Source organism: Apium graveolens, chromosome 2, assembly GCF_009905375.1.
Source record: "Apium graveolens cultivar Ventura chromosome 2, ASM990537v1, whole genome shotgun sequence".
NCBI classification, from domain to species: domain Eukaryota; kingdom Viridiplantae; phylum Streptophyta; class Magnoliopsida; order Apiales; family Apiaceae; genus Apium; species Apium graveolens.
Window position 1 is genome coordinate 320,462,025 of NC_133648.1, and position 21,567 is coordinate 320,483,591.

Consider the following 21,567-nt stretch of genomic DNA (forward strand, 5'->3'; position numbering starts at 1 on the left):
CATACCCCCTGTCATAGCTTTTATTACCCCCCAAATCTCTTCCTCATCCTTCACCTTCGGTTTCAGTGCACCCTTCCAAAATCTACTCTATCTTTTCATATTTCTATAATATATTCTCTACAAAGTAACATGGTAACTACCCAACACGGGTGTCGTAGTTGGTTTAGAGTATGATTGTAGGCTTAACATCCCAAGGTAGTTGGTTTAGAGTGTGATTGTAGGTTTAACATCCCAAGGTCACAAGTTGGAACACTCGAGAAGACACGGAAGTACTCCCTCCGTCCCTAAAAACGTTTTCTATTTGTGTTTGACACGTTTGTCAATGCACACTTTTTATTGTTTATATCTTTAATTTCGTATTAGTATTAAATATAAAACTTTATTGTATTAAAATACTCGTAAATACGAATTCAACAAGATCACTCATGACTATGTTTTATCTTAGAGATTAGACGTAAATTAATAGTCAATTGTTTAATATGAGTAGTGCCAGAAGTCAAAATATGAAATGTATTACGGGACGGTGGGAGTAAGTGGATTACCATGCTTGGTGGGTATGTACGAGTGTGCTAGCAGTCTTCCGGATTAATTGAAATGCGTGAAAGCACACACCAGACACAGGATAAAAAAAAGTAACATGATAACTTATTTAGTTATTGTTGGATAAAATATATAAGTCGTAATGCTTTATTGCGCCTGTCACAATATTACATTACGATAGTCGTAATATTTTATTAGGGCTAATGTATTCCAGTCATGTTAACTATGTATAATTTACCTATTAATAATATATATATATATATATATATGTATTTTCGAATCCTGACAAACGTATATTACAATCTCCTTCGTCAATGAAAAAATCACTTCTTTCTGCATTCAAGATTTTTTCGATATTTTTGTTTCGTATAGAAATATAAAGTATATAGTCTTATATAAACAAAAAAAATAAAAAAATAATATTAAAAATACCTCTAAATGAAAATACCGTGAAAAAATAAGGGACTCATTTATTTTGAAACAGAGGTCCATAGAAAGAATCCCGGGCCCTACGTATATTGTAAACACAAATAGTTCTGCATGTCATATTTCAACTTACAACATCAGCTATATAAGTGAATGTATTATTAGTCTATCTTTACATCATCTGAAAAGCTCTGTTTTGTGTTTTGGATAAAAAGAAAACAAGAAGTGGTAGGAGATGTTGGCAATTGAAGAAATACTTTGTGAACTGAAAGGAGGAGATGTGAATGAGCAAGGTATGCCTCCAGGGTTTAGGTTTCACCCAACTGATGAAGAGCTCATCACCTTTTATCTTGCTTCCAAGGTCTATAATGGCTCTTTTTGTGGTGTTGACATTGCTGAGGTTGATCTCAACAGATGCGAGCCCTGGGAACTCCCAGGTACTTTCATTTTACCATCTTCTACATTGGCAATGTGTTTGTGTGCTTGTTCATTTATGTGTTAGTCTCCTCTCTCTCTCTCTCTCTCTCTCCCCCTCTCTCTGTGTCTTGTTCATCTCTCTCTCTCTCTCTCTCTCTCCCCCTCTCTCTGTGTCTTGTTCATCTCTCTCTCTCTCTCTGTGTCTTGTTCATCTCTCTCTATCTCTCTCCCTCTCTCCCTCTCTCTATCTCTCTCCCTCCCTCCCTCTCTCTATCTCTCTCCTTCTCCCTCTCTCCCTCCCTCTCTCTCTCTGTTGTACCACAACTGCACAAGCCATTTCTGACTTTTGGTTTTTAGGCAATGCATCATTTTTCAATCACTAAAGTTCAAACATGTGCCAAGTAGCTATTGCAAGACTATTTAGTGTTCTGTCCTCTCCTGTAGATCTTTTAATTTTTGAACATAAAACTTAAAAGGTATAGATTTCTCTTCCTTAATATCCCAAGCAGTTCAGAAATTTAATGTATGGCATTTGTATTTAGTTCTGCCGTACACGAATAGTTATAAAGCATGACCAAAATCTCAAAAGCTTCCCCTAGCCATTCACTTTTACTACTAAAAAGCAAAATCTATCTCACCTTTGCAGAAATCATTATTAACTACCTGACAGATACACTTGATTAAGTATGATCTAACAGCTAGAGGACAAACAAAAAAGGTTCAACTTCTTGGTACATTTATTTAATTAGGCTAAATGTAGTTAGTGTCTGTTTGTTTCGTCGTAATAAGTTACTTATAAGATATCTCAAACGGACTTGGACTTGATTATCTGTATTAGTAGTTCATAGTTGCAAAATAATGATGTGGATGATGAAACAGATGTGGCAAAAATGGGGGAGAGAGAATGGTACTTCTTTAGCTTGAGAGACAGGAAATACCCAAGTGGGTTAAGAACAAACCGAGCCACAGGGTCTGGTTATTGGAAAGCAACTGGAAAGGACAAAGAAGTTTACAGCAGCAGCAGCAGTACTGGTAATACTGCAAATGCTGCAACACTTCTTGGCATGAAGAAGACTCTTGTTTTCTACAAAGGCAGAGCTCCTAGAGGTGAAAAGACCAAATGGGTCATGCATGAATATCGCCTTGATGGTCACTTCTCTTGTCGTCACACGTGTAAGGTAAATTTTACAATAACCGTTAATGTAAAGATAATGTGCAATCATTGAGATTAGTCACACGTGTAAGGTAAATTTTACGAGAACCGGTAAGTTAATAATGTACATTCACTGAGACTACTATTGTCAAAATCAAATGTTCAAATTAATTTGTAAGTTAAATTTTAGACATGGTAAAGATTGAGTAATGTTTTGTGTTTTTGGTTGAATTAACAGGAAGAATGGGTGATTTGTAGAATATATCAGAAACTGGGAGAAAGGAAAAATGGAATGATGCATTTCCAAGGGCAGAGTGGCTATATGCAAGAAGCTACAAAATCATGTTTGTCACAGTTAGTTGATCAAACTATAAAAACAGGAACTTTAGCATTGCAACCTTACAAAACACTTGAATCCCTCTACAACCAAAACCAACTACTTCTGAACCATACCAATCTTGAATCTCTGATAACCAACTCATCATCATCAGCCCCTGCAATGCCACAACCAAACAGTGTCTTAAATGACCTGCAAACCTCATTTTCACCTACAAGAAACAGAGAGAATCAAGACACTAAACTCCTCAACACTCTCCTCTCAACACATCAAGATTACTATTGTTTCAAGGACCAAGAAACTCCTCCTCCTTTTAGAAAAATCTGCAAAACAGAGCCTAATTTTTCCCATTTCAGAAAACCAGAGCCTGATTTTCAGTCACTGATCAACACTAATTACCACAAAAATGCCTTAATTTATGGTGATTTGGAGAGTGGTAATAGGAATTTAATGGGGATTAACTGTGGAATCCCAGACTGTGATGTGTCATCTTCTTTTAACAGGGCTGGCTTTAAGCAGATGTTGCTTGATCCTCCTACAAACATAACAGCAGCAGAATCTTGGCCTTTTCACTTTTAATGTACTTTTGTTTTAGTTAATATCACCTACAAATCTTGTTTAGTTTTTTTTATGGATCTTTATGTAGTTTGTATTTTATATTAAGTGCAGTGCATGTACATGTAATGACAAATGTAATGCTGCTCATGCAAGCAAGCTAGTACACATGTAGACATGTTCCTCCTAAGTTAATTATAGGCTTCTGCCTTCTAGGCTGGATATAAATATATTAATGTATGTCCAAATTTTAAGTCTGTCAGTTATATAAATATGGGAGTTAATATTCATACTAAAAACATCAGATAAATGTTAAATTCAGAGCATGATTTTAATTTCCAGAGCAAAAGAGCTATGTTTACTTGAATTATTGATGTTTATTCAAGGAGGATATTTTAGTCTTTTTGAATGTCGTTTGCTCTAAAAATTAAAAAGTTGATTTGCATTGAACATTTTCCAAAACATAATCTTAAATGTATTTGGACAACTTTCCGCGGTATGATATATGTTGTAACAATTAATTGTCTAATTTTTTATAAGTATGAAAATGATTCTCCAAGTATTCATACTAAAAGCGTGATACAACATGATATACTGCAACAATCGATTGTCTGCGTAGAATCCGGCTGTAAAACTATGGGGTGGACGGGTGTGGTAGGGAGAGTGGTGGTTCTGTTGGATGTGACACGGTGATGGGAATATATAACACCAGTACTGTTCCGTTCAGGGAGATTTAGGATTAAAAAATGACGTAACATTTATATTAATGTTTATCTCTATGACTATGATTGATGATGGGATTGTGGGGTCCATTTCTGCATGCATGTGCATCAGTGAGTATCTGCCTCCGGGTACTAGCCAGTGTAGCCACTAGGATCTCTCTTTCTCTCCCTCTCCCTCTCTGTATGGGGAGAGACAGAGACAAGGAGTACCTGGGAGGTTTATATGATGGGGTTCGAGAAATGTATCAAATGGAGCATCTTGTCCATGGTATAATGGCTGAAGAAATGAAGAGTATAAGATTGGTTCAGGTCTTCTTTTACCGCACCTAACATGGTATCAGAGTTCGATTTAGGTTCTTTTATCACACCTAACATAACATACATAACATGGTATCAGAACTCGATTTAGGTTGAAACTCGGGCTAAACTGATACCCAAAATGGATCTCCAAACAACACGTGTCATGATTTTATTGATTGCGATGTAATTAATATACGATAATGCATCCCGCATTCCCATAAATTCTTTCAATAAAATTATTTCAAATTATCCGATCATGTTATTTGAAAATAAATTTTGGTACCCAATTTCGTACCTTTAGCACTATTCTTTCGTCTGTTACTTACGTACTTTTTAACATTTTTAAGTGAAATATATAAAAGACGCAACGTTAAAGATTTAGTCGGTTGATAATCAAATCAGAAATGTAACCGCATGATTCTTTAATATTGGTGTTTGTTGATTAGAAGATTAAAATAACGGTTTGAACTCAATTAACTAATTTTAAAAAAATAATTCAAGTTTTTTTGATTTAAAGATGGACATGAGGTTAGTTAAATACAAACAATTATTTACCAAACAGATTCATTTATTTAAAATATGTGGTATTATGTACCATTTGCTTCCAAATCATGTTATGATCTTCGTTTAAATAGGACCTGCACAAATAAATCTAGATGCGTTCCGTATTTGGACTTTGGAGGCCCAAATTGTACCTACTAGGCCCATCTTCCTCGCTATATGAACCAGCTCACTGGGCCTTTCACGTGTGGGCTAGAAATCGAAATTTTTAAGTTAGAACAACTTTATGGATTCCTAGTACTCCCTCCATCATTTTTTTTGACACATTTGACTTTCGTGATTAATATTTAAGCGAAGTTTATTAATATTGTGTAATTAAATAAAATAAAAAAATTATATGATTGAAAAATATGTTTAATTATTTTAATATATAATATTCGGTTTTCTAAATAATATAAGAATACTGTTTAATCTTTGCTAAAAAATGATCAATTTAACTGATAAAAAATAAAATATGACAGCTAAAAAAGGACTGAGAAAATATAATTTTAATAAAATATTCATTAGTCATCTTAGTCATTTAATTAACACCTTCAAACTTGAGAATTAAAATTGTTTACAAAATAATCTATCTTCTCGCCTATATTAAATACTGAGGATGGCATGTAATTAAATTTTGATCCTCCCTGTTAAATTTCGATGAAGTAATAATTTTGTTAAATAATATTTTTCTCCAGTTCCAATATAATGGACACAGTGTATTATTTTACTCCCGGAAAATAATAAACTCGCTAAACTAATATTTTTATTGGTTCCGACCCTATTATTTTAAAGAAGTTTAACTGTACATTATATACAGGGAGATCATCAGGGGAGTTGGAGATGGTGAAGGATTGTTGCACACTTCAATTATGCAAATCTTCAATAAAAACATAAACAAAATGACAAAACATGATTTTATATTTAAATTCATGTGAATTCACGTAATGCAGATGAACAATTTAGGAATTTGTAACCTCAACCCCTAAAAGGCCACCCTGTAATTTAACATGCACAGTATGAAGAACGGGTTAGAAAATTAACGAGTTGATTTAATTAACTAAAATTTATCAAGGCACCGACATTACTGTTAAGTACAGATTTATTTGTAAAACAGCAAAGTGCCCCCGCATCTAAACTGTTAGTGAGTTACTCGAACTCGACTCGTAAAATATTTAAATTTAGTTTGATAATATTTGAGCCGAGCTCGAATTCGAATTATTCGAATTCTTTATCGAGCCGAGTGCGAGCTTAGATTACTCGGCTCGTAAGGTCGAGCTTTTACTATTTCTTATTTTTTTAATATAAATAAATTTTTATATATATTTTACATATTTAATTGAATCAAACTTCAATCAAACCAACATATTTTTATTTTTTACCAATTTTTAATGAAATCTAGTCGAGTTTTTGAGCCGAACTCGAATCTATCATTTTTTTTTGTGAGCCGAGTTTCGAAGTTACTGCCCGAATATTTTAATGAAGCTGAAGTTAAGCCAGACGATATTCAACTCAGCTCAACTCGATTACATCACTAGGAATCAATTGAAATTAGAGAATCAATGCCAAACTAATTATTAGTACTGTACCTTAAAAATAACAAATAATCAACAAGGTCATTAAATTTCAAATTTCCGATAAATTTAATAATTCATGATTTCTTAAAAGTCACCCAATACAAATAAGCTATATCTATAATTTTAAATTAACAACATATGTTCACGAGCATACACTAAAAAATCGTTCTTAATTACTAAAAAATGTTAATTATTGAATGAAACTACATATTATAGTCATTATTATTGGCTTTCGTAAGTATTGGGATGGTTTTGCAAATACGTTTAAGGCAATAATTAGATTTGATAAGACAAAGGTAAAATATAGTAATATAAATTATTACAAGACAAATCAGAAAAGGTCAAGATTAGCTGTTTCTGCGATATGCCTTTTGTTCTCATGATTTTCTAGTTTAAGGCTTGTTTTTCAGCTCATTTGTGGCCCATAAAACTTATTATCTAAATCACGTTGTAAATTATCCCCCAGATTTGAATTAAGATTTGTATCAAAATATTCCTTGATAAAGTAAATATGTGTTATATTATGTAAATGATGATTTTAGGAATTTTTTAAAGATTTTTTTTATTAGTAAAAAGATGAATTATAGCAAGCACTGGAATATGATAGCAATTATTATTTTTCTACTTAAATTATCTTATTAGGCCCATAATAATCTAATTTAATCGAAAAATTAGTTTGACATTGCTGGCAGTGAAGATGGGAGTCGGAATTAGTCGGTAAATACAACTTGTAATAATTAATCGAAACACTAATCAGACGTGTTTAATAAAATTTATATAATTTAATTTATTAAAAGTAATATATTAATTTAAGAAAAAATACAGTGATTAATTCGATTATAAAATCGAATTGGATTGGCAGAACACCTTAGAACGATTAATCGAATAATAATCGATAAAATCGGTTATTTTTATAACAGAGATTGCAAGCTATAATATTCCACTAGTAAACTAATATGGATAGTAAAAAAGGTATATAGATTGTATATCCTTCTTTTTAAAACATGAATCCGATAATTCAGATTATACCAAAAATATTCTCCACTAAGGATTTATATTATTCAAAAAAGGGAAATTTTTGTCCGGTTGTTAAAGGGTATATTTGTCACAGCACACACAAAATAAACCCTGCATTGCTGTTGCAATAAATATTTATTTCAAATACAAGGTTGTACAATATTCAATTATTGCATCTCCCTTTCTACTCACTCGTCCCAATATACGTTTCCTCTTTTGACTTTCGGTACTTTTCACGGTAAGCGTTTGACTACTAATTTATCTGTAATCTATAATATCAAACATAGTCATGAGTCGTTGGATTCGTATTTATCAGTACTTTAATACAATGAAATTTTTATATTTAATACTAATACAAATTTAAAGATATTAACGATCAAAAGTGTGCATTGACAAACGTGTCCAACACAAAGAGAGTAAACGTTTTTAGGGACGGAGAGTATCATTTTCACTTTAATCTCAATATTATAGTCTTTCCTAAATTAATAATAATAATATCATCATTATTATTATTATATTATAAATTATTACAGGCTTCTTGCATCAAGCCCACTTTACAGTCTATATACTCTGCTATTGTTGTGCCTGCAAACAACTCAGTTTTGTCCAAGTCTCCATCTTTTCTCAGGTAATTCTTCACTCTTTTTCACTCTTATAGAATATTTATAAAACATGTATGTATTTTTTTATTTTGTTTAGCAAAATTGAGAGTTCTTGAATTATGTATGTGTGTGTTTATACAGATCCAATCAAAGAAGTGATCTTTTTGATGTTTTTATGATCTGGGTATTTTTTGTTTAGGTGATTTATATATAAAGTTTGGAACTTTAGTGTTAAATTGGTGTAAAGATGAATGGAGCTGTTATTGTGGCAATTGTTGCCACAATTGGTAACATGTTACAAGGTTGGGATAATGCCACTATTGCAGGTATGTGAATTGTGATCTCTTCTGCAATTTTTTTTTTAATTTTTATGTAATTCTTGATTTTTTATGGTCACATGTTATTAATTCATTCTTGATTGTGTTTGAGTTTATGTCAAAGATTCGATTTTTATGGCAAGATTTTGTGTTTTGGTGAATTTTGTGATTTGGTTTTGTTATGTCTATGTTCTTTTTGTTTCTTGTGTTGATTTATGCTAGATTGAGTAAAGAGAGAGTGAGAGAAGATTAGTGACTGTGTTTAATGAAAATTAATGTGAAATCGTAGGGGCGGTTGTTTACGTGAAGAAAGAACTTAAGTTGGGAAGTACTGCAGAAGGGCTTGTTGTTGCCATGTCGCTTATTGGTGCTACATTAATCACAACGTGCTCTGGGAGTATATCGGATCGGATTGGTCGACGTCCAATGCTTATACTTTCGTCGACGTTTTATTTTGTCAGTGGTTTGATAATGTTATGGTCTCCTAACATTTATACACTACTTTTAGCAAGACTTTTGGATGGATTCGGAGTAGGGTTGGCTGTTACTCTAGTTCCGCTTTACATCTCTGAGACTGCCCCGTCTGAGATAAGGGGATTGTTGAACACCTTACCGCAATTTTTGGGTTCTGCTGGAATGTTTTTTGCGTATTGTATGGTTTTTGGAATGTCACTTTTGGACTCACCAAGTTGGCGATTGATGCTAGGAGTTCTGTCTGCCCCCTCTATTATATATTTCTTACTAGTTGTACTATATCTACCTGAATCTCCTCGATGGCTTGTGAGTAAAGGAAAGATGACTGAGGCTAAACTTGTCTTACAGAAGCTGCGGGGCAGAGAAGATGTTTCAGGTAAATTTGCATTGTTAAGTTATTTCCTTAATGATTCGATATTGTTAGTGGCTAAGATCTGGTTTTACTATATAGCGCAGACCTACCTTTTGCGTTACGTGTTCGGTACTCTTAGTTTTTCATGCAGGTCCTGGCGCCCAATTGGTTATGTTTTTTATGCTAACGATTTTTATTTCCAGAGGTGTTACTTTCCATTTTTGGAATCAGAAATTAATATAAAACTATTCTTACAACTGAACACAGTTAATTTTATGTTCAGAATTGCAAATTGTTATATCCTTTAGTTTTGAAGGGTGCATTAATGTGATGTATCAGTTCATTATGATCTAATCCTGTATGTTCAATGCTTTTCAGCATATGTATAATGCAAATATTATTATGAGTAGCTCGTCATCTAACGTAAATACGTAATTGTTTATATTTAAATTATTATATAATTGACCACAACTTTTGATTAAAAGCAACTTTTCTAAAATTATATTACAGCTTCGCTGATTTATGATCTTGATGAATATGTAAATTATCGAAATTTTCCCTTATTATCTTAATGAAACATATACTCTATTTGCTTGTTAAGAGTATCATTTCCAAGTTTGTCAACTTAACTCCGTAACTTTGTGTTTGATGGCAAAGTCGCCGTGCTAAATCTTTGTTGCTTCTTTTTTTCACAGCCGAGATGGCTTTGCTAGTCGAAGGTCTGGCAGTTGGTGGTGATACATCCATTGAAGAATACATTATTGGCCCAGCCAATGAGCTTACTGAGGATCAGGATCCAGAGGTGGAAAAGGAGCAAATCAAATTGTACGGACATGAAGCAGGACTCTCATGGATTGCCAAACCTGTCACAGGACAGAGTACTATTGGTCTTGCATCGCGCCATGGAAGTCTTGTAAACCAGGGTATGCCCCTTGTGGATCCTATTGTGACTCTCTTTGGCAGTGTCCATGAAAAGCTCCCAGAAAATGGAAGTATGCGAAGCATGCTGTTTCCTAATTTTGGCAGCATGTTTAGCATGGCCGATCCTCATGCTAAACAAGAACAGTGGGATGAAGAGAGCCTACAGAGAGAAGGTGAAGATTATACAACTGATGCTGGTGGAGAAGACTCTGACGATAACTTGCAGAGCCCATTGATTTCACGTCAAGCAACAAGCATGGACAAGGACATTGGTGCTCCGCGTGCACATGGCAGCGTCCTTGGTGTTAGGCGCAATAGCAGTCTCTTGCAAGGCATTGCAGGAGAAGAGAGTATGGGCATCGGGGGTGGCTGGCAGTTGGCATGGAAATGGTCTGAGAGACAAGGTGAGGATGGAAAGAAAGAGGGAGGTTTCAACAGGATTTATTTGCACGAGGAAGGGATTGCTGGATCCAGGCGTGGGTCTATTGTTTCACTTCCTGGTGGTGAAATTAATCCAGAAAATGACTACGTACAGGCTGCTGCTCTTGTAAGCCAAACTGCTCTCTATTCAAAGGACCTTATGAATCAGCATCCAGTTGGACCAGCAATGGTACATCCATCTGAAACTGTTTCTCAAGGGGTGGGCTGGAGTGCTCTTCTAGAACCAGGAGTGAGGCGTGCATTGATCGTAGGGGTTGGGATTCAGATCCTTCAACAGGTATGAAATTCTTTGTTGGAATCCTAATGTCCTTTCTCACTAAGTTTTACTGATTTTTGTGCCTCTTCTATTCTTTATTTAAATGGACTCTAAGACGTACTTGTCCTACTCAGCACTACCGCAGTTATTGTGTGTGTGAATACTGTTTCTTTTCGCTCGATAAAATTTGCCGGCTACCGTGTCAGTTTCTAATATTTTCTAAATGTAGTTTTATAGGTAATTTAGAAACTTCCTTGTCTTTTTATTTTTTCAAATAGAACATCTTGCTCACTTTTGTTTCATGTTGTAAATCATGCTCACTGAATCTGACCATAAGATTCTGCAATCTCTTTTCAAGATACTTTGCTATCTTCATTGTGATTACTATGTTACTCGGACTCGGCTAGAAGTGTCTGACATGAACACATGTCCAAGAATCGGACTCGGCAACATTTTGAAAAATACACATGTTTTTGGCCTGAAATAAGTGTCCGAGTCCAGGTCCATGTCCAAGTGTTGAGTGTCTGACACGGTACTCGAAGGTAAAATGAAGAGTCCGAGTAATATATTTGTGAATCATGCCATTACTATAAGAGAGTATTATTGATAGTCTGATAGCGTGATTTTCAAATTTTACGTGAAATACGCTCCTCTTGTGACCATTAATAATGCCTGATCTCATTTTCCAATAAACAGATTTGCTTTTTCGATTCTTATCTATGTTAAAATGGCTGCAGTTTTCCGGCATTAATGGGGTTATGTACTACACTCCACAAATTCTTGAGCAAGCAGGTGTTGAAGTTCTTCTTTCCAGCTTAGGAATCGGATCTGAGTCTGCATCTTTCCTTATTAGTGCATTTACAACCTTGTTAATGCTTCCTTGCATAGCTGTAGCGATGAGATTTGTTGATGTTGCCGGCAGAAGGTTAGTTGTTTTAATTTGAACTTTATACTGTTCTTTTATGTTCTAACCTGTCATGGCTTGAACTTAAATATAAACATGTTCTGAAAACTAAACATAGCAGAATTTGCAAAATTTTATATAAAAAGGCAAGCCAATATCTCGTATGTGTATTATATTTCTCGCGTTTTGAAATGTCACTACCATACATGTTCATTATTAATGTGAATCAATTTAATTTGGCATGAAAATATTGTGCAAATATGTTTTATCATGACACCTCAAGACAAGCAGAAAGTTAACTTTGTACTATAAACTTGTATATATGGGGTTATGACCAAAAAATTATGCCAGACTGTTCGGTTTTACATATTTAAACCATTAATATGGCTGTCTTGATATCTTTATTTACCCTTAAATGCCTTGTTAGATGCTGATTTACCTCATCAAAGCAAATTCGTTGTGATAAGCTTTCCTGTACTATTTGGAATTCTTAAGTAGCTGCTAATTGTTTTATCCTTATGATTACGATATTAATGCTTTGTTCTACCACTCAATGAAGGACATTGCTGCTCACAACTATCCCTGTGCTGATAGTCTCACTTGTCGTCCTAGTCATCGGTAATGTGTTCGACATGGGTACTGTTCTTCATGCAATCATATCGACCATCTGTGTCATAATCTATTTTTGCTGCTTCGTCATGGGCTATGGACCGATCCCGAATATCCTCTGCTCAGAAATATTCCCTACAAGAGTTAGGGGTCTTTGCATTGCCATATGTGCTCTTGTGTACTGGATCTGTGACATCATCGTGACCTACACATTGCCTGTGATGCTCACCTCGATTGGACTAGCTGGCGTCTTTGGCATATATGCGGTTGTATGTGTCATTTCCTGGTTCTTCGTGTATGCAAAGGTTCCAGAAACCAAAGGCATGCCCCTGGAAGTTATTACAGAGTTCTTTGCTATTGGTGCTAGGCAAACCGATGCTGCTAAAGCAGAGTAACTGAAGACATGTGAACTGTTCTTCAGTAATTCGACGACTTCTTTGCTGATCGGGCAGTGCAGGTCCTTGCTGTCTAGAACTGGAGTGTAATTTGGGAATACTGAAAATGCATAGCAGTTTTTCAACTAATAGGCTAGGAATCGCACTCCTGTCGTACAAATTTTGAACTTTGGTTTGAAAGTTAATCTCATAGTAATTTTTCTTTATCTTAGTTCTGTCTTCGAAACAAATACTACATGTTTTTCTTTGTTTTTTTCTTGCATATCCTGAAATATTCATGCATATGTCCACCATTGTCACCAACATATAGAATTACTACCATTTCTGTAATTAGTAGAATTCCCATTTACCGTGTTCTTCGAAGAGACCAGAAGCCTATACCTTAATAAAATGTCTCAAGAAAACAGTTCTTGTGCAATTAGAGTGATGCAGGATATGCTTGTTGGTTAAAATGGAAAGATGAAGATATTCCCAGTTTAACTACATTTCTGTGTACTGCAAGGAACATTTCAGTTGTTGGCGTTGCACACTACACTTATAGACAAGCAGTAAGTTTAACCATCTATCCGCGAATAGGTTTAACACGAAAGATTGACGTGAATGTAGAAGGTAGAAGGTCAGGTCATTTTATCCGAGGTTAAATATTAGGTATAATTTTTTTGCTAATAAATAATTTACCAACCATGGCCGCGGATATGTTTAATACGAGAAATTGACATGAATGTAAGAGGTTACGTCACTTTGTCTCATGTTAAGTATTAGATAGAAATTTTCTGCAAACAAATGATTTACCAACTACGACATCATATAGGTTTAACATGAGAAATTAACGTAAATGCAGGAAGTTACGTCCCAATTGGCGTGAATGCATGACATCACGAGTTTAAGTATTAGACAGAAATTTTCAACGAACAAATAATTTATAAACTATGACCGCGGATAAATTTAACACGAGAAATTGATGTGAATGCAGGAGTTCACGTCACACTTTACAAGAGACTAAATACTAGGTATAAATATTCCGCAAATGATTTACCTAACTATGGCGGCAAGTGAACGAAAGCATTATGCATAGTTTAGAAATGTAACTTTTTTAAAAAATATATTTGATTTTCAGTTTAATACTTTAATCAGAGTTGCAAAACAAACCACCAAATGAAATTACTCACCAATTATGCCTGGGTACACACAAGTTGGACAAAAGTAATTGTTTATTATGTTGATAAGAAGTTAAGATTAAGTGGCAATTTAGTGACTTAAGCTGTAAAGCATATGCTTAATTATTATTTAAATATTCAGAACTGGAAAGGGAATCAGTCGATTAGTGATACAAACAAAATTAAACAATATGCTTCAAAAAGATAATTATATTCAATACTAGAATATGGTAGAGTATCACTGTCCACTGAGTGTTATTAAGCGCCATCAATTATAATTAATCATCATTATTACTCTTAAGTAAAATTCTCTACTAGTAGCATTTTCGGTGGTGCAACTGCTAAATCAATCATTTTTGTACATAACTATGATTAATACTCCATCATACGAATGGAAAATTACTACTATCACTAGTTATTAAATTGCGGAAAATTGACTGAATTTAGTCGGTATAATATGTATTAACCGTGATTTCAAATTTGCAATTGATAGCGAGGGAGAGATGTTCAGAAAATCCGAAATCCGAAATTCGATCCGATTCGGGAAAAAAGTCCGAAAAGCCTGATCGGGAAAAAAGCCCAGCCCGGCCCGGCCCGCGGGCCTTAAATGAGCCTCCTTTTTTCTCGAAAATCCGGCCAGGACCGAAACCTGAATAAAAGCCCGGATTTATAAAAGTCCGAATCGAAAACCCTCAGGGTACGGATAAAAATCGGGCTTTTTGAAAAGCCTAATTAAAAAACCGTTTTTTATATAAAATTTGAAAATATACAATATTTTTTATGATTTTAAAAATAATATATCATAATATTAGAAACAATTAAAGTATATATGATTATTTTTATATTATATTAAAAGTAATTATTTATTTCAGTGTCTAAACTACTCTATCTGATATATTAAAATATTATTTTCTCCGGTATTTAAACTACTCATAACTCGAGTTGTAAAATATTAAAATATATTTTTTAATATATAAATAAAAAGCCCGGATAAAGCCCGGTTCGGCTCGGCCCGCGAACCTAAAACGAGCCTTATATTTCTTAGGAAGTCCGGTCCGGCCCGACCCGACTTTTAAAAAAGCTCGGCCCGATCCGTTTAAAAAAAAACCGAGTTTTTTGAAAACCGGATAAAGCCCGGCCTGATGGGCGTTTTTTGCAAGGCATAGTAACTATATAATCATCGACCCGAATATTCAGTACTAATTTTATTCTAGGAAAATAGGTCGTTAAGAACCACTTTTTTTAATATTTTTCTCGAAAAATCGCCTTTTCGACTAATAAAAGTAACATTCGATTACCAAATTAAATTATACGGGATTAGGTTCAACCACACTTCCGGGATTTAATTTAAAACATATAATTTGTGCGAGGTTGTAACAAATAAAACTCAAGGAATAATGACAACTGCCTGTTTGATTGCCACACAAAACAAACATCATCATTGTATTAAAGACGGAAATATAATACATCACCATATGAAAATATCAAGGACCAAAAATGCGAAACTGATTTTTCGAGTATTCGTTTTCGAGACCAAATTCAAATTGATTGATTTTAAAACGAAAATATAAAATATAAACTTACGTAAACATTCACAACAAAGTTTGTATATATACATACACGTGAAATGTAGCTATCGTCATCTTCTAACTGACTTGCTTTTCTGTGCGCTAGTAACTACGTAACACTACCTAATTTTCACAATAATTTAAAATTAAAACGAAATTTATTTTAATTAATTTAAAAAATCAAGGCAAGAACCGATACGTATCGTCTTGTCTCGGTCCCAGCGTCTCAATTCCGGCGACTCTGATTTCCGGCGCCGTCAATTCACTACATTTCCGGCAACTACTATCCACGAGTAACTGTCTACACGACGGACACGAAGAATGAGATTTCAGCCACGTGTCAATACATCCGACGTGGAATCCGTGACCGCAGTTCGGTAACGATCGGAGAACGTCTCCGGCGACGAACTCCGTCAAGCAAATCGCGCAGTCGAGGTATTTTCCGGCGTGTTCGCCGGAGTAGGTGAATTTAGGGATTTTTTTGAGGATTTTGTTGTTTAGGCCTTTGTTAGGGTGGAGATGAGGTGGAGAGGTTGAGGTTCCGGTGATTCGGCCGGAGAAGCGGCGAATCCAGGCGCAGCGAGCGACGGCGATGAGGCCGAGGAGACATACGATGGCGCAGAGAAGAGCGGCGAGGATGACGATGAAGTCGGAGGCTGCGGCGTCGTCGGAGGTGGAGTCTGGTGAGTCCGTTGTGGTGAGGAGCTTTCTGGAATTATGCTGTAGAAGAGTCATGAAGGGAGAGAGAGATGTCTTTGAGAGAGATTTGAGAGAGGGAGAGAGAGAGAGTGTTTAAGAGAAAGAGACTGTTTAAGAGGGAGAGAGAGAGAGAGGTCTTTGGGAGAGATTTGAGAGAGAGAGAAAGATTTGAGAGAGGGAGAGAGAGATGTCTTTGAGAGAGATTTAAGAGAGGGAGAGATAGAGTGTTTAAGAGAGAGAGAGATGTCTTTGGGAGAGATTTGAGAGAGAGAGAGAGTAGCTGGAGAGAGTGAGGAACGTGCGAAGAGAGTAGAGAGAGAGTTAGGATGGGGGAGTTGAGAATAGCTTAGGAAATGAGAAGGTTTTTGTTATTTGGGGTCACGATTATTATAGACTAAATATGTTTAGTTGTAGATGAGAATTCTACGCAAACGGAATTATTAAAGTGACTATCAAGCTAATTTTACTAATAAAAATGGATAAATGTACACAAAATTGATTAATCATGTCTAGTTATTTAAAGAAATGATATACAACTGGATTAATTATAACAACTATAGATAATTGATTATTATCGTGTTATTTAACAGCAATTTGGGTGTGTCATATCAAATTATTAATCCTCCCGTAAAATGTAGACAAAGCAATTGTGTTTCGTAAATGAGTTAAACTATTCGAGCTCAACGTGTATAATATTATAATTCTGCTCAGTAATAATGGAGTCGAGTTCGAACTCGAGTTATTCGAATCTCAACCCGCACAATATTAGAATTCGGCTAAGTAATAATCAAGTCGAGCTCGAACTAGATATTCTAACATTTTTAACTGAGTTTGAGTCAAGACTGTCAGTATTCGACTCGGATCGATAATTACCCTAATTGGGACTAATCAATTAGTATATACGAAATGGATATGTAAAGCTAACATAACAATAAAATTTAATTGCCACATGATATACTGATTATAATTTTAAATTTTATTTCTTCACTCGTTTATTTTTTTTAAAAAAAAGAAAACAGAAAAAGTAGATTGTCCGTACAAAACCATTTCTTCGTGCCGTTGTTTTCATCAGGTGTTGAACGTATTTCTTTGTATCTTCATTTCTTATCTTGTTATAGTACAAACTTGCCTAAAATTGAGCACACAAAAAGACTGTGTACAACTAACACGTACACATTCATGATCAGCTTAAACTATTTTAGTTCCTGAAGAACGAATATAGCAAACAATTTTTCCGAAAGCTAAAGAAGAGTTTCACGATTCTTGAGCCGATTTCATAGTTATTAACTAGAACGAGACACAAATTGCAGACACGTTCTGCAAACATACCCTCGGCTCAACAAAAATTAATCGTTTCATCTATTACAAATCATATCTTACATTCCATTTGCCGTTCACATCAGCGTTGAATGTCCAGTTATTTTCTCTGATCTGCATATACGGGATCTGCAATGACATAACAAAATTTAGTGAGACACGGAAAGGTAGGCAATAGATGTTCATGCTAAGATTATTTCCGTGCTTTTATATCATTACACTATCCAACCTACCATAAACCTGCATAAAAACACCAAGCTTTTGCTATGATCAATTGCCTTGAAAGTAGGAAATATTGTTATGCAAATCTTGATACACATATATAGCAGCGAATCAAAACTGCATATTCACATAACACTAGTAGCTTGAAAGTTATGTTTTACTATAGTTGTGACATGACAAGGTACAGGGATCCTAAAATGGATCTTGATTTTAAAAGAAAGTTACATGTGTCATTACTGCATCTTAAACATCACAGTGACACAGATACCGTCTGATCCACGAAACTGACAAGGCAATATTCTTCACTATCATTTTGAGGCAGATAACTAATAGACAGCAGACGGGGGCATCCTATTATTAACATATCTAGAACAAATATTAACCAAGCCACAATTCATTCAGTCGCTTACACGTTCTAAAAGTTTCTATCTTTCACTAGAGTACTTCAAAGCTGAATGATTTGCAATCAAAATTATAATAATAAGCTAACAATCATCTAACCAACTGGATTCCATATTGCAGGAGTATTTTATCTTGGAACATATTACAAATTTTTTCTGTAATTGGCAATCGTTACCGGTAATAATTAGAAAGGTAACTATTATTTGACGACCAATCAGGTCTCATGTTCCAGGAGCATTTTTCATCGACAGCACCGATGACGTATGATTTGCAATACTTTCCCAGTACTGCTGGGGATAAATTCATACAAGATTGACAACTCAAAATGTAATATGTACGTATGTAGAGTACCTTATGCTGGAAACATTTGCTAGGTACAGCTAAAAAAACTTGATTAATTACATTTTGTTGTTAGGAGTCAACAAAGAGTAACAACGTTTCATTGCACAAGAACTGGAACTAATTAGAATATTTGATCCAGCCTAATCTGGACAATGGAAAACAAACAGTAGCTGAAGGAAAGATACCTTATCAGAAACTTCATAGCCAATCTTCAATCTGACATCCTGGTCCTTCCGGAAATTAAGTATGTCCCAAGTAAGTTCAGCACCCCCTTTGGTATTCCTCTGTGTAAAAACATTATTAAGAAGCAGAAAAGTGAATCATTTCTGACTATTATACTCATCTTCGAATTTATTAATCCTAGGGGTCGTTGCTGGACTTGTAATAAAATAATATAAAGAATAAATACAAATATGCACCAATCTAGAGCATGTACAACTTCATTCTCCTTCTGTTAAAAAATTTTAGTCTTCCATCCCACAGTCCATGACATGTTGACACGAGGGGTTTCAAAATTTAGCAAAGATGCTTACACCTAGGAATTTGCTATATAACTGTCCTTCAAATATAAACAATTTTTTTGTGAAAATGCATCACATAGATATCGAAACTTATTCTATTGCTAGGCATTCTCCAGTCTTAAGTGTCAAAGCTCAGGGATATCTAAACTCCGCATCAAACAATGGTCGTAGAACTTTTGGACCATGACAGAGGAGTGACGAGAGTATTTGCATATACTTCAATTTGACAATAGGTAAAAATCCTATCTATATGCACATCTTCAAAATCCATCTCTATTAATACACAAAACACGCACCTGTATAAAATCTTTACCAATATCACATCTCCCCTTGACATGAAACTTAACCATCCCATCAGCTGTCACAGGAAATTCCTTTTTTCCACGAACAACATAACGTAGTTTCTGCCGTTTATCATATTGCGCACCGAGACCAAGACTAGCCAATAACTACAAAATTTCACCAAATACATAAAAAAAACAAACAAACAGAGCAAAACACCGAAACACATCAAGAAAAACCAAAACATATAAATAGAGCATACATCCGGATAAAAGTGCCTTATCATTCCACTCAAGTGACTCGGAGCTCCAATCTTCGTGTCTAGCTCTCCATGAAGCTGTCACCAATTTGCATAAATACAAATACACAAACAACCATAATAAAACTTTCCATAAATATCAAAATGGCATGTAATTTAATTCAATTCTAAATCTTCGAGATATACACATCTCCCGACTTGGGAATAAGGTGTTACAAATAAAAATTGAAAGATCAAATTTTTACTACTTTGAATTTAATAACCATTCCTCAAGATGAGACTAGTGTGTTACAAATTAATATCGAAAAGATCAAATTTTTACTTTGAATTCAACAATCATTGCTCGATGCCAGACTAGGGTGTTGCAAATAAATATAAAAAAGATCACATTCTCACTTTGAGTTCGACAACCTTCCTCGATATGAGCCTATAGTGTACAAATAAATATCGAAAATATCAAATTCTTACTTAATTCAACAAGCAATTTTCCTCGATATGAGCCTATATTGTACAAATAAATATCGAAAATATCAAATTTTTACTTAATTCAACAAGCAATTTTCCTCGATATGAGCCTATCGTGTACAAATAAATATCGAAAATATCAAATTTTTACTTAATTCAACAAACATTTTTCGATGTGAGACCAGGGTGTTACAAATAAATATCAAAAGATCATATTTTTACTTTGAATTCAACAATCATTCCTCAATATGAGACAATAGTGTACAAATAAATATCGAAAAGGTCAAACCTTTTACCTTAAATTTAACAACTTTAGCAACAAAAATGAGGCAAATTCAACAAACACAACATAAAGTGATAAGATTTCAAAGGGCATAACAATGAACTAAAATGAAAAATCACAATTACAATATATATAGATACATATATAGATACAGATATACCTCAAGATGGGTATGAGAATCAAAGGGAATCTTCTGTTTGGCACGGATTCTGAGAATCTTGGAATCTCCGGCATATCTCAAAGAAGTCTCCATTTGGGGTTCTCTGTTTCTAAAACCCTAGCTTCTTCGCACCACACTCTTTATCCATATTTACATGGTTTTTGTCTCCATTATAAACATGTTTTTCTCTTTTTTATTTTTTGTGATTTATTAAATTTGAAAAGGAGGTGTTTTTAATTTTTTTTATAAATATGGCTTACTCAGCTCTCAGCTGAGTACATGTTTTAAGAAAATTTCTTAGCAAGTCTTGTACATGACACCAGAGAATAAATTTTTGATCATTTGAACTATTCATCACTTGAGAAATGTTACTACCTCCGTTCCTCCGAAATGTTTATATTTGGGTGGGGCGCGGAGTTTAAGAAAAATTATAAATTAGTGGAAAAAAATTAAAAAAATGAGTAAAGTAGTGGAACCGATTAATATTATATGTATAAAGTGAATATAGTGGAGGAAAGTAGTGGATGTAGTTAATTTAAAAATTATAAAATTTTTACTATTTTTGGAAAATTTTGAAATATAAACAATTGGAAGGGACATCTCAAAAAGAAAATTGTAAACAAATGGAAGGGATAGAGAGAGTATTATTTTAAGTTAGCGACCTTTTTTAGTATTTTATATGTATTAGCATTTATTTTATTAATTGTTTTATTTATTAATGAATTTCTTTAATAAATTATTTTGTAAGTACAAAATAAAAAGGTTAATTATCATATGTATCACTTAGTACATTGTAATATATCAAATTAGTCATTGTAAAATTTTTGGTCTCATTTAAATTACTTAAATAAAAATTTGGGTCATCCCGTTAAAGTTTTCGAAAGTCAATACTAAAAACAAAAGTTTTTTGATAAGGTGGTTGTTGTGTTATCTATGTGGACATGTCATACTCCTTTATTCCATATTATTGAAGAGCGAGTATAATCATTAAAATAAATATTTTTGGAATATGAATAACCGTAAAAACTCGACTGA

General features: G+C 34.2%; 4 protein-coding genes across 4 annotated transcripts; 2 read left to right on the top strand and 2 right to left on the bottom strand.

Moving 5' to 3' along the window:
• Positions 1-1,124: 1,124 nt before the first annotated feature.
• LOC141709054 (uncharacterized) lies at positions 1,125-3,685 on the top strand. Its single transcript, XM_074512948.1, has 3 exons — positions 1,125-1,403; positions 2,263-2,561; positions 2,775-3,685. Exons 1-3 carry the CDS (start codon positions 1,202-1,204, stop codon positions 3,450-3,452), a joined length of 1,179 nt encoding a protein of 392 aa, XP_074369049.1. The 5' UTR covers positions 1,125-1,201; the 3' UTR covers positions 3,453-3,685.
• A 4,420-nt stretch (positions 3,686-8,105) lies between these two features.
• LOC141709053 (monosaccharide-sensing protein 2-like) lies at positions 8,106-13,066 on the top strand. Its single transcript, XM_074512947.1, has 6 exons — positions 8,106-8,212; positions 8,386-8,512; positions 8,793-9,353; positions 10,025-10,968; positions 11,685-11,872; positions 12,411-13,066. The coding sequence occupies exons 2-6, from the start codon at positions 8,434-8,436 to the stop codon at positions 12,853-12,855; spliced, it is 2,217 nt and encodes a 738-aa protein (XP_074369048.1). The 5' UTR covers positions 8,106-8,212; positions 8,386-8,433; the 3' UTR covers positions 12,856-13,066.
• A 2,694-nt stretch (positions 13,067-15,760) lies between these two features.
• LOC141705014 (RING-H2 finger protein ATL8-like) lies at positions 15,761-16,315 on the bottom strand. The gene has a single exon (XM_074508094.1). It carries the CDS (start codon positions 16,313-16,315, stop codon positions 15,761-15,763), a length of 555 nt encoding a protein of 184 aa, XP_074364195.1.
• A 1,181-nt stretch (positions 16,316-17,496) lies between these two features.
• LOC141709055 (outer envelope pore protein 21B, chloroplastic-like) lies at positions 17,497-20,709 on the bottom strand. Its single transcript, XM_074512949.1, has 5 exons — positions 20,533-20,709; positions 19,628-19,702; positions 19,380-19,532; positions 18,748-18,846; positions 17,497-17,725 (listed from the first exon to the last, which is right to left on the bottom strand). The coding sequence occupies exons 1-5, from the start codon at positions 20,623-20,625 to the stop codon at positions 17,642-17,644; spliced, it is 504 nt and encodes a 167-aa protein (XP_074369050.1). The 5' UTR covers positions 20,626-20,709; the 3' UTR covers positions 17,497-17,641.
• Between the last annotated feature and the right edge of the window lie 858 nt (positions 20,710-21,567).